Source organism: Amia ocellicauda, chromosome 20 (assembly GCF_036373705.1).
Source record: "Amia ocellicauda isolate fAmiCal2 chromosome 20, fAmiCal2.hap1, whole genome shotgun sequence".
NCBI lineage: Eukaryota > Metazoa > Chordata > Actinopteri > Amiiformes > Amiidae > Amia > Amia ocellicauda.
The window spans coordinates 8,750,891-8,763,834 of record NC_089869.1 but is presented as its reverse complement, the minus strand read 5'-3'; the positions used below and the strand labels follow the sequence as shown (position 1 = coordinate 8,763,834).

At 39.8% G+C, this 12,944-nt stretch overlaps 1 protein-coding gene across 2 annotated transcripts in view; it reads left to right on the top strand.

Annotated features, from left to right (window-relative positions):
* The window catches only part of LOC136715819 (GDNF family receptor alpha-1), a 67,212-nt gene that overhangs the window by 43,964 nt on the left and 10,304 nt on the right, over positions 1-12,944 (top strand). For both annotated transcript variants that reach the window (XM_066693195.1, XM_066693196.1), the window contains 4 exons: positions 1,956-2,307; positions 5,104-5,213; positions 5,490-5,624; positions 12,102-12,292. In XM_066693195.1, the coding sequence (XP_066549292.1) occupies positions 1,956-2,307; positions 5,104-5,213; positions 5,490-5,624; positions 12,102-12,292 (788 nt within the window). The remainder of the gene's footprint in view (positions 1-1,955; positions 2,308-5,103; positions 5,214-5,489; positions 5,625-12,101; positions 12,293-12,944) is intronic.

Below are 12,944 nucleotides of genomic sequence, written 5' to 3'. Positions count from 1 at the left end.
CAAACGCAATCAGGCAAGCTGTTTAGATTAGAGCTTGTACAAGCAACCATACTTCCTCAGAGACATTCACATAACACGCAAGCCTGCAAACACATGTGAAGTACCGGTGGAGAGACAAATTGGATTACAAAGCAAAGCCAACCAAAATGTAGCGTTATATATTTCCCTTGGCAATGGTATTGCAAAGTATCTGTCATTTGTATTTCAGTTAACAGCTTTATTTTGGTTTATTTATTTATTATTATTTACTGTGAAAGATTGAGCTTTTTTTCAATCCATTTGTAGGATGTGTTTTTGGTAAGAGAGGGTGTGGGGTCTCCTTTAAACTGCTGCAGAAGAAAGAGTTTCAAAAATCATGAAAATCCAGTACTTTGGTTTGTGGTTAATGATAATATCACATCCCTCAGCTGCTAACTCAGCAGTAATGGCCCAGGAAGGCACAGGGCACAGTAAAACAGTATTTTGCATAGCCTGTTTTTAATTAATCTTTCTTTGGGAACGGGTTAAAGGGCACACCGGCAGTACATTCTGAGCTGTGCCATACTACAAACACAGTGTCTGAGAGAATGCCTCTTACAAACAGAGATAAGACTTTTAACCTTTTCGTGTCAATATGTTAAGTATGAGATGCTTAATGACAGATATATTACTACTATAGCAAAATGTCGCGAAGTAGATCCCTTGGTTCCCCCAACACTTGTTCTTTAAAGGAACTCACTATTGAAGCTTCAAGTCCTGCATGGAGCTCCAATCCAAGTCTACTAACCGAGAGAAGCGGCGAGGAACTCTTTTCACAAGCTCAGACATACCAAGTATTTATAGCAAGAGAGAGTTGTCGTGTTGTTTAAGCCAACAAACTGTGTGTGCTTGAAAAGACGTAACTAAATCACCATTAAGGTGCAACTTTATAGATAAACAGACAAGATAAATGATTGAGTCTCTCACATTAAGTTCTATTCTGGATGCCATCAAGTATCACAGCAGTAGTTTCCACACCACACCACCCACTTTTTGTGAATTGAATTGGAACTCGTTAAAATAAAAAAATAAAAATTTGTAGATGATCTGCTGATGATTTGCTGAAAAGACAAGTTAATTAACCAACCTTCAGCATGAAAGCTTCTAATTAGCAAGACCTGCTGGAGGTAAAATCTTTGACTGTATATTATTCAATTATTCCATTTTCCGGCTCCATGTATTTTAAAGAAGTGTTGCCTAACATTTAATAAGAATAAAAATAAAACAAGGAGATAATGTATATATATATATATATATATATATATGGATGGATGGATAGATAGATAGATAAAAATATTTCTGCCCTCAATCCATCTTGTCTGAAAGGGACACCGAAATAACACCGAAATACAAACACAGAAATTCACCACCTCTGTAGACAAAACTGCAATTAGCTTGTCTTTATCCTGGCTTCATCTTAAGTGTCCGAAAAAGGAATTAGAAAACAAAATTAAATTAAGCTGCGTTTAAGTGCTGTGCAAGTGCTCAGCAATCACTGTGGTGTAGTTCTGTACTAACTTTGATTAAGCAATTTAAACCTTTTTAATCTCTCTGTCCTCATCAGTGGATATTTGTAACATCAGTGGGGTTCATCTTCAGAACTGAGGAAAGAAGCTCCCCTAGAGAATGTATTTGCTTTTTCCTTTTTGGTGGATGTCCAATGACTTGCGCTTTCCTGTCAAGTTATGTTTAATGGTGGGGGGGGATTTGGGATTAAACTAATGTATTTTGTGGCGAGATTCATTAGAAATGTAATATGCCGGAGATATTGATGAAAAGTGCAGGTCTGACAAAAGAGAAACCTGGCAGATTTGGATAACCTTAGAGTCAGGTTAATTGGAATTCAGATTAATTAAATGCAGCTTTTTACATGCTCATGCCAGCTTAGTTTCCCAAATGCCCAAATGCCAACTGACCCCTTTCCTTTGCTGTTACAGGGGAGCCGGCCGTCACGAAGGAGAACAACTGCCTGAATGCCGCCAAGGCCTGCAACCTGAACGACACCTGTAAGAAGTACCGCTCGGCCTACATCAGCCCCTGCACCAGCCGTGTCTCCACGGCCGAGGTGTGCAACAAGCGCAAGTGTCACAAGGCCCTGCGTCAATTCTTCGACAAAGTGCCTCCCAAACACAGCTACGGGATGCTCTTCTGCTCCTGCCCCCCCGTGGACCAGTCGGCGTGCAGCGAGCGCCGGCGGCAGACCATCGTGCCCGTGTGCTCGTACGAGGACAAGGAAAAGCCGAACTGCTTGTCTCTGCAAGTGCTGTGCAAGACGAATTACATCTGCAGGTAAGATAGCAGGTGGCAGCGGCGTGATTAATGCGGGAGAGGAGGGAGTACCTTTTTTTTTTTCTTTATTCTTTATGAGGCGGCTGAAAATTAATAAAGATTTGGGTTTCCAGTTTCTACCAGGGTGTTGGGCAAGTTGGAACAAACAGTTCCTGATTTCCTTTTTTTTGTACAACGTATGTCTTTCTACTTGTCCATTTAACACTAATGTAACTCTTCCAGCCGTATGAGAGAAGATGAGAAAAAAAAGTTTATTAAAGGTAGGGTGTGCAATCTTTTCCAGATTTTTTTTTTGTTATACTGGTTGAAAGTCTCTTCACATCCTGATAGCAATCAATAATTGAAGTGCTCTAAATGTAAAAAAATATATATATATATCTTCTGTGGAAGGGACAGGACTAAAAAAGGATCGACCAATCATTGCATTCGGTCTGAATGTAATGATAGGATGTCCTTCCTGTCTGTCAATCTATATTTGAATACCGCCGTGCAACTTGTTCGCGCAGACAATCACACGTCATCAGCGCGGGAACCTTGACGCTGTGCTAGACGCTGTGATAGAGGGGGCGTGGCTTTGGAGATGCCTCTGAAGCGAGGGCGGGCTCTGTGCTTTCAAAACAAGCTTGCTAACTGCTGGCTTCTCAGGATTGCATACCCTAGCTTTAACCTCCATAGGATTCAATTTAACTGTCTTAATCTTAACCCGTTGGATTAGAAAAATAGAAACGAGGGCTGCTAAAAAGTAGTAGGTTGGCAAATTTAAATATCCATTCAGTTCACAGTCAAGACATATTAATTCTTCCCCTGTGAGAAGTCCTAAGCTTCAAAATGCCTGGCGCCCATAAATGGCACGATAAGATATAAAAGTTATTATTCCAGTGAATTTAATCATCCTGAAATGTGCCTTTATCTGTCCCACATTACACTGCAGCAAACTAATCCTTAAATATCAATTAGGTTGAACGAAATAAAAGTTATTAGCGGCCTGAAAGAATTCTCCTCTGCTAGTCCCTTCCTCTGTGGGATCGGTCTCGCTCTCCTGATCCCTACAGTGAAGTCTTAAGGAGATGAGTGCCACTTCTATATGAAGGAAAGCCTGATGTTGTATCCTCAATGATGGTAACCGATGTGACACAAACATTTGAGCCCTATTAATGCAGACGTCAGTAACTTTCTTCTGTCTCAGGTTCCTCCCGGTAGAATGGCACAGTATTACTCAGACAAACGCAATCACATGTATGTACACAGCCCCTAGACTGCAGTTCCCTGTGTCCTGTGAAATTGACATAGACTTCCTGTCTAATAAATGACCTCCTTACTTTTATCTTCTACAGCCTTGGGATCACTAGAGCTCACTGGCAAAACCAGAGTGTCACCAGGAGCACATGTCTAAACAGGAAACTGCTCTGCCAAACAGTCTATGCCAGTCTGAAAAAACAAAATGCTGTATTTCAGGATGTTAAGACATGATTGAAAGCAAAATATGACAAAATTACTTATTTATTTAATTGGGGGGGGGGGGAACAAAACATATGATGTTTAGGGTCTTATACACATCAGACTGGAAATCCCATTTTCTCTATAGTATTCTCAAAAACAATTAATTTAAAAATAAACCCAGAGATGGACACCCACACACAGAAAGAAAAATCTGGATTACACACATGATACAGTGGCATTACAAACAGAGCAAAGTATGCAAACTCCATTTAATCAGATGATAAACAGGCCTGTGGAAAATTCAAAAGTACAGTTTTATGAGGGATTCAATTAAATAATTCACAAACAGAATAAAAATAATATAAAAGTATGTTTGGATAGTACAGCCCTGGGGTTCTTTCAACATGATTGCATGGAAATTGAACAAAGGCAGTACGTTTTGGCAGGGGAAAGCAGCAATCCAGTGAATCCTCTTCATTTCCAGTGGTGAAAGTGCAGGGATCGAAGTTCACAGCTGATGCCAACCCTGGAGAAAGTTGGTGTCAAGGCTGTAATATTATAGTTAAGCCATTGAAGGGTTATGGAAAATAAAACCTCCGCTGGAAAAAGAAAGACTGACTGAAGCAGGATTATATCTACTGTCAGGAGTGTTGAAAACCTGATTATCCTTATTTAACTTTGTTAATAGTTGAGTGCAGCCAATACAGCAAAGTGGAGTATCAGATAGTCTTTTAGTGATGCTGCTGAAAGAGCATTTAGTAGAAGCACAGTAAGGACACAATGATATTGAGTGGTGACTTCACTGTCCTTTCACTTCAGCCCTTGGTGTTACCATCAGCTAGGTAATAGTTTTTCAGTATCGGCTATATCCCTTTGTCAAAGAGCAAAGAGCTTATTACAAGGTGAAAAACAGGAAAAGTGATTTGAATTTAAAGGGCATTGCAGTTTGGAATAGCAGGAAATGTGTAACCAATTTCCAAATGAGCTTTAAGATTAAGTCTGCTTTTGAAATCCATAAATCGCAGGTAATAAGTCTGAAACATGCATCCTTCAATAGTGAAATAGGAGTCGATTGCAGCCTCTGTAGAATTCAAATGTTTATAGATGGTTAAATTAGATGTTGAATATCTATGGATTAATTTACGACAGTATGACGGTGTATAGTGTGTATATATATATTTCATCATCATCAGCGTATATTATTGATCCACTGCTGGATGAAGGCCTCCCCAAGATGTTTCCACTTGCTTCAGGGATAAAAATGAAATCAATTGTATGTGCTTCATATATGAAACACGTACCAGAACTCTGAGGGGCCTGATTACCTTTCATTTTATGTTTTGGATTATTTTCCAGGTCACGTCTTGCAGATTTCTTCACAAACTGCCAGCCGGAGCAGCGCTCTGTCAGCGGCTGTCTGAAGGAGAACTATGCCGACTGTCTGCTGTCCTACTCAGGGCTCATTGGTAAGACATACTTCTCTGTTTATGGAAGGGCAGGAAGCTTCCGGTTTCAACACAAATGAAAAACTCCCCAAAAAAGGATTCCCCCTTAAAGCTGCTTTAAAAATGTACAGAACAGTCAGAGAGAGAAATATTACATCAGGTCCTTATGATTGGATAGAGCCTTGCATTCCTGTACAGTGATAGGACAGTACTGTCTGCCTCTGTTCCAATCACGGTCACCTTTCCATATTCAAGGGCGGGGCTTGTGCTAATCCCTTGGCTTTACTTCTCTTTCAGGCACGGTCATGACCCCAAACTACCTGCGATCCACCCAGATCAGTGTGTCCCCGTGGTGCGACTGCAGCAGCAGCGGGAACAACAAAGAGGAGTGTGACAAGTTTGTGGAGTTCTTCACCAACAACACATGCCTGCGTAAGTACAGCTACACCCTTTCAGACCCTCCCGACAGCTTCCTTCTAATCTGCCCTTTTTACGAAAACACCACCCAAAAAGCAAAGAGATAAAACAAGTAGGCTGTGGAATTTTCCAGGTCCAGCTGAGGTGCAGCTCCTGTTTTCTTGCTATCACTTTCATTTACATTTGGCGTGAAATTTGGCATAAATGAATTAAAAGTTGCTATGCATTCTCTTTCCCCAATGAGCATTATTGGCACAGTCGATGCCTGAACATTTGTCTTTAAAATTATGCTCCATTATTACTTCATTAATTCTGTACGTAAAATTTGGCGTACTGTAAAACCATTCAAACTACCTATTATTACAAATATTAGTGTACTTCCAAGGTTACCACCATCTAAGGCAACAGATTCTGGAATTGAGTGTTCAATTTCATTGTTAAAAATGTTGTGTGTGGAGGGGGAAACTTTTCATTTATTTGCTCATTTACCAATACATTGAGTGTTGACATACATTATGTAACACTACATGCTGACCTCGGTGAGTCTTCTTGTGTGCACTTTGACCTGCAGTGTTGTATGTGAGCAAGAGAGTTAGTGGGTTCGTTGGTGGACACATCCTGAATATCCTTTTATCACACTCTCGAGGCGAACAAGGCCCGCGACTTTCATTTCTGCGTTAATGCCAGCGAAAGTACAATCACTTCTGCTCACTTGCTGTGGTCCTCAGTGTAGTCTGTGGATTTCTCTTGGATTCAGGCAGAAAGGAGGCGAACGCTACAGTGGAAGCCTCGTACAATTAAAATCCTTTTTTTGCTAATGGCTGTTGAGCGATTCGAGGCTCCTGTCAGCACTTTCCCGTCTGTTGAAAAGCAAAACCTTGATTTATCTTCGGCACGTCAAGGGGCCGTGTCTATACATGGAACGGTTAATCCGGGTGCTTTGGTCCCAGGCCCTCGATTAATCAACACTAAGGTTATTTTTGGTTAAGAGCAGTTGAAGCTGACTGCTAATAATTGCTCACTCTGTTTTCCAGTAACAGTCAAACAAACCTGCTGTATCTTCCACATCACACCACCGTTTTGGGGAAGGAGAACAGATTCAGGGAAATAAATAATAATAATAATAAACATAACAATAATCGTAACAATAATGCAAAAAAAAAATCATGTTACTTACGATCTGCTGTTTGTAATAAAGCAAGCCCAGGTTGCAGTTTAATAATACAAAAGCAATAAAACAAACAAAGACTTCAGATGGCCAAAACACTTTGGTATTAAAGACATGTATTGTCTTGACAGTGAGTTATTTAAAATATTAAATGATTTCCTCCAAACTGCATTTAGGGAAAATGGGATTTTTTTAAAATATATATATAAACAGTTTTCACTGGGCTTTGGGGGGTTTGAGAATGCTTAGATGTGCTATTGAGTAATAACATTGAGCATTCATATTGCATTTGTATCCTACATGAAACATTCATGTGGATGCAAGTGAATTCATTCACATAACTGCTGCCACACTTTGGCACAAAAGTTTTACCTCTAAAATAGAGGAACTTCATCTACTTTTTTACCCTCAGCTTCCACTAACCTTAACGGTGAACACACAGCAGCTGTTAAATTATTTGATACACTACAATTGCCTTCAACTTCAAGAGAAAGCTTTCATTCTCGAGCAAGGTATTGACATACTGATATACTGACATACAGTAGTTATTTTGTTCCCCAGAGGTGGTGAAATCCAACTTCAGTTTTAGTAGCATACTTGTCACACAAGCTTTGGTCATTCAAGAAGCTGTGAGATATTAAATACCAGTTGATCGGAAACAAGGTCCACAAACTGGCCAGATTCAAATGGTAAAACTAAAACACTTCTGGAAATAGCATGGATCTATATTGTTGCTAAATATAGGGTATAATCCCATTTCCTTTACATACACACAAAACAAAAACGTATGAAAGAGAATATTCCACATTTTGTCAGCAATCTGCATGTCATCCCTAAGATTCCATCACATCAACATCAAGGTTTAAAGTAGATATATTTCCAAAGAGCAGTTTATCTTTAGCATCCTGTGAAAGACTAAAAACTCCAGTGATTCACAGACTAGCAGTATGTAAGGAAATTGCCTGAGGGGAAAGTGAATCAGTCAAGTAAATAAAGGACCTCTAGTTTGTGATGCAAGCACTAAATTGGCTGCAGGTAATAACTGTATTAATCATTCTGTGAACTACATAATTGCGTACATATTTTCTGTCTACGCCTCACATATTACTGAACACTGATGCACAATGGTATTGCATTACAGCAGTACAATGGAACTGAGCAAAGAGTGGTTTTCTCCCAACTCCTGCCATAAGCAAGTAGATCACTGACCAATATTTGGAAGATCATGATGCATAGGCAGTAATACACAACACTAAATATGAATACAGCCGTTTGTAATGAACAGCGGACAGAATAATTGGGCTGAACAAAATCAAGTAAGGGGGTTTTCAAGCTGTTCAGGAGAGAAAAGGTTACACACACCTCCACTGTAGGTGGGAGAGACAGCAAAATAATAGATTCCAAAGAAAGGTCAAATTAACCTATCAAATTGCCATTAATACAGCAGGGGGCGTATTAATTTTTGTTACCTGCGAACTCAACAGGAATCTAATTATGACCCACTTACTTCAGAGAGGCAAAGGAAACACTGACAGTGTGACGGACACTAAGTGGAAAGAGGCAGGAGCCCATGCCTAGCAGTGACTGGAGAAATGAAGGAAGGGAAAAATGCCCAGCTTGGTTGCACACAAGAAAATGCATCCACTTTTGTCACCTGTTCAGATACAATGCTCTGCACATTGTCAAAGTCATTTACACTTTGCATGCATATGGATTAGGATCTGACTTCCAGAGGTACTACATCATAATTGGCATCAATAGAAATGGATACATATCATTTAGAGAAATAGAGAGAGATCAGACTTTCAGGTTTAAGAGGGTTCTATCAATTCACATATTCCCTGTGTTGTGTACATATTATGTAAAAGCAATGGTCAGATGATCAGAATCCAATGGTAATATGAAGACAAAGCGGGCAGCTGTGCATAGAATTGTATACATTTGTATATATACATTGTTTGTTCTTCTTTAATATCTGCAATGTTCTATTCATATGCACATTTGTTTTTGTTTAAGAGAAGAAGACTGGTTATCAAAGCTACATGTCAATAATTCAGCAAAAATAAACCTCACAATACATCGGTATCATGAAACCCTATTTACCAAACTAGGATTTGCCCATTACTAGCCGGAAACCATTAAGAGGCAGTTTTGTTCGTGTTTGCACTCTACTACTCTTTATGGTGGCGTATGTGCAAATATTAGTTCATTTTCTATGGATTTGCTGTTTTTTCCTGAAGCAAAAAAAAAAAAAAAAGAAAAGTCCCATTCCTCATTCGATTTGTGGATATAAAATTCACTTTACTGTGACAAAAAACTGTAAATGAAAAGAAATGCAACTAGGATCTTGTTTCATGTTAAAAGATACTAACTTAAAGATGTAAAGAGGCAGAACTTTTTCTTGAGCGAGTCAGTAACCAGTCCAAACGATGTACATAGGTTTAGGAGTTATGGATTGAAAATAAGGGCTCTGTATGAAAACAGATAAAAGCACAGAGCTGGCACACAAGCAAGAAATGGACATGGCCTCCAAACCTACAGCCTCCATTTTCACCTCCCTTCCTCTTGCAGCTTTTATCTGCAATAAGTGATGTATGTTTGACTCCTCACATCTGTTTGACAGAGTGCTCTTTAGCGACGTAACCTAAGGCGGTGAATTTAGACACTGTGCATCAAGCTACTACACATTAAGGCATCTTACAGCTTAATGCGGATCTCAGTGTGGACTCATTAGAGGAGTCATTCACCAATGCCAACACAAATTATACCGTGTACCCAAGCAGGATATGCACTGTGACTAACAAAAAGGCATCAGATTCAAAACAAAAATGGAGACTTCCAGTGTGGGCAGGGCTGAACATATCAAATGAAAAAAAGAGACGAACAAACAAATAATAAACACAATCAATTCAAGACATTTTATGCTGATTACTCTAACTCTGACTGCCAAACTATACAATGTATAATGCCAAACAGTATAATGTTTCAGAGCTTTGCCAGGTCATGGAAGGCCTATTGGAAATGAACATCAGAAGTTCTCCCGGCTGGCAGCTGTGGCCAGTAGGCTAGAGCCCTGCAGATCTAACTTTCATCAGCAGGCTGCGGATCGGGCATTAGCCTGGCGCGATACATTAAGGAAAACGTGTGCTTTGAATTTCACATGTCTCTTTCGCATCTGCTTAGCTTTACATTTAATCACATCTGATGAAAACGGCTATTTATCAATAGCAACAACAGATTGCCAGGCCACTGGCTTTAACCCAGAGTAACAGTATGTGGCTGAAGGCCAACTGCAGCCCTTGGCAGAAAGGGACTGCTCCCCACTCATTTTAGGAAAACACATTCAGACAGAGCACTTTGGTTTGGGGATTTGCTAATGAAAGAAAATAAAACAATGTCATTCACTCCAAATCTCATAATAAATCTACCTTATTGCTCAGTCAAGACGAGTTTAAGGTACAGGAGCCTGTTTCTCAGTTGGGCCTTATGTCAGACTAACCACAACAATGCACAGTCACTATTAGATTTCTTCAGTAGTATTAACAGTCCTAAATACTTAAGCAGATTAATAGCACTCCTGTCCAAACCCTTAGGATTAGATTTTTTTCTAAAAGTCCTTCATAAAGCTCTCCTACAATGTCCCATGTTCTCTATTACAATTATACCCGAACAATCCAGTCACATACATCACTCTCACTTAACCTTAGAATAAAGTGTTGATTTTTCCATCAACACAAACACTAATCAACCTCTTCAGTTGTATGGGAGGCCCATAAACTAGCGTATCTGGGATGCCAGCTCACCTCGCCCTGGTGTCAGGACATTGTTGACTAAACCAAATTCCAGGTCCTTGATGTTATGTACAACTATTTTAATACAGAAGAAACATTTTAGTCATGCATCCTGTTTTTGGACTTTCCTCCACCACCGAAAAAGGCATCTCCATGTGATGGAGCATGCTTGTAAGATGAGTTAAAAATAGGTAAAACTGAAAAGCAAAATTAATCAATTTATGTATGTATCTCCAGCAACCTAAAGACTTCAGCAATGAGTTACACAGAAGAAAAGACTTTGCCGTTTCTTCTCATGTGAAATTAAAACAGGGCATACAACTAATTATAGTAATAATAATGAAATATCCCAATAATTGTCTCTTTGGGATAATTGAGAGGCAGCAGAGAATATTTTTTGTCGAGTAAAAAAAGGAAGATTAACTTTAATTTATCCCAGCACTGCAAGCTCTAATATAGGTCTGTAGATAAAGCAACACTTAAAAGATTTCTGAACAAATTGAGCTGACTAGTTAGGAAATATGCCAGGCCCATTTTTTCTCCACTTTATATTTCTTCTATATGCTAAATCTAGTCAGTGACCCGTGCCGAGAAGGTGTAATTATTCTCTCAGAGCTTTACTTACTATCTTCGGATCTCCCTATCTGTTCAACTTCAAAGGTGAAAAAGGTCTATTGTATGCCCATTAACTGCTACTGTAAATAGCTATGTCATCAGTTTAACTTAGTCATTATTACTGTTAAGCTATTCTTATCCCACAGCCAAATTAATAGACTTACAGCAGACTAAACGTTTATCATTTGTTGGTTAAAATAAAAGAGGTCTTGGAGGTTGTAAATACACAACTTTTATTTGTGTTTGCCTTCTGTAGATTTTGAAAATGACATTTGACTACAGTAAGGTCTCAGCTTAAAGCGCACAGATTTCATGAGCCCAGTGCTTTATTTCACAATGTGCAGCAGCAATTCATATTCATGCACTCTATGGATATGTCCTGAATTCCTTTGTATTGAGAATTGTGCCCCATTAGTTTTCCACTTATAACAGCCTTTCACAGATAATACTAGAGAGCAAATATCATAGCATAAGTGAAAAAACCTCGATACTGTTATTCTGTTAAATGAAAGATTGTCAAATCCCAGCCTAGCATATTGAAAATACTAGATTGCCTTACCTTAACATGCACCAGTCTTCCCAGATACATGCTTTTATACTACAGTGCCTACTTACTGACTAGCATTTTCTCATTGAACAAGATGTTCTGCCCCCTGATACTTAGAAATATTAACCTTTAAATGTTACTTTATAACAGCATGACCTTTTGCTGTGTTACAGTCTACTCAAATACTAAACATAATCCATCTATGCAGTGTTGAAGATGGCTCCCTGAATTAAGGACCTCTCCTTTACTTTTGTCTGTGTGTGGCAGTTGTTTAGTCTCTTCAGAACCCAGTAACTGTTCACTGCCACTTGTAGACCGTTTTCTTCTCCCAATTTTCCCATCTCACTTTTTATTGTGTTTCCTCCCTGCAGGGAATGCTATTCAGGCCTTTGGGAATGGCACTGACGTGGGCGTGTGGCAGCCTATGACCCCTGTCCAGACGACCACTTCCACCACCACACCATCCAACAAGGCCAAGTCCTCCAACAGTCTGGATTCCTTCACTCACAGCAATGAGATCAACACCCCAGACGAGGTCTACCCCTTCTGCAGCAATTTGCAGGTATGGTTTCAATCTGCATGGATTACAAAACATGCACAAAACACACACCTGTCCAAGTGTCCATGTGGGCAACTTGCCACACTCAGAGCCCCTCCACCCTGATGGAGAGTTGGGGTTGGGCCTTCCCAATCGCCTTCCCCATGACCTGTAGTCTTAATGTAAATTGAAAAATGTGGAGAAAGGTGTGTTGTACATAATTATGACCTTCAGTTGCCCTCATTTGAACGAGACCAGATCTACTGTTGTTGTGTTGCTATTATTTGAGAGCTGACAGTATTTTGCAAGGCCTTCTGTGCAGTTAGGCTGCCTAAACTCCCAATGCAGGCCTTGTAGAGGACTGTGCAGAGATTGTGTACTGCGTCCTTGTCGAGTGTTACTTATTTACATGTGTGGGTTAAGCTCAGACCAACTGGGACCAGCATGAAGAGCAGGTCGTGGTTTGCAGACTTTCTGATGAGTTGGGTGAAATGCACTCATCCTCTGCTTCCAATCCAGCATCTGCCAATGCTTTCAGAAATGTTTGCTGTTCCTCACATCCAATTTCCAGTACTTTCAGAGTGCAATAGCAGCGATGTGAAGTGTATAGAAGTGTCTGCCTATTATGTAACCTTTTGGAGAAGTGCTTTGATGTACTGCGCAGGCACTGCACTAC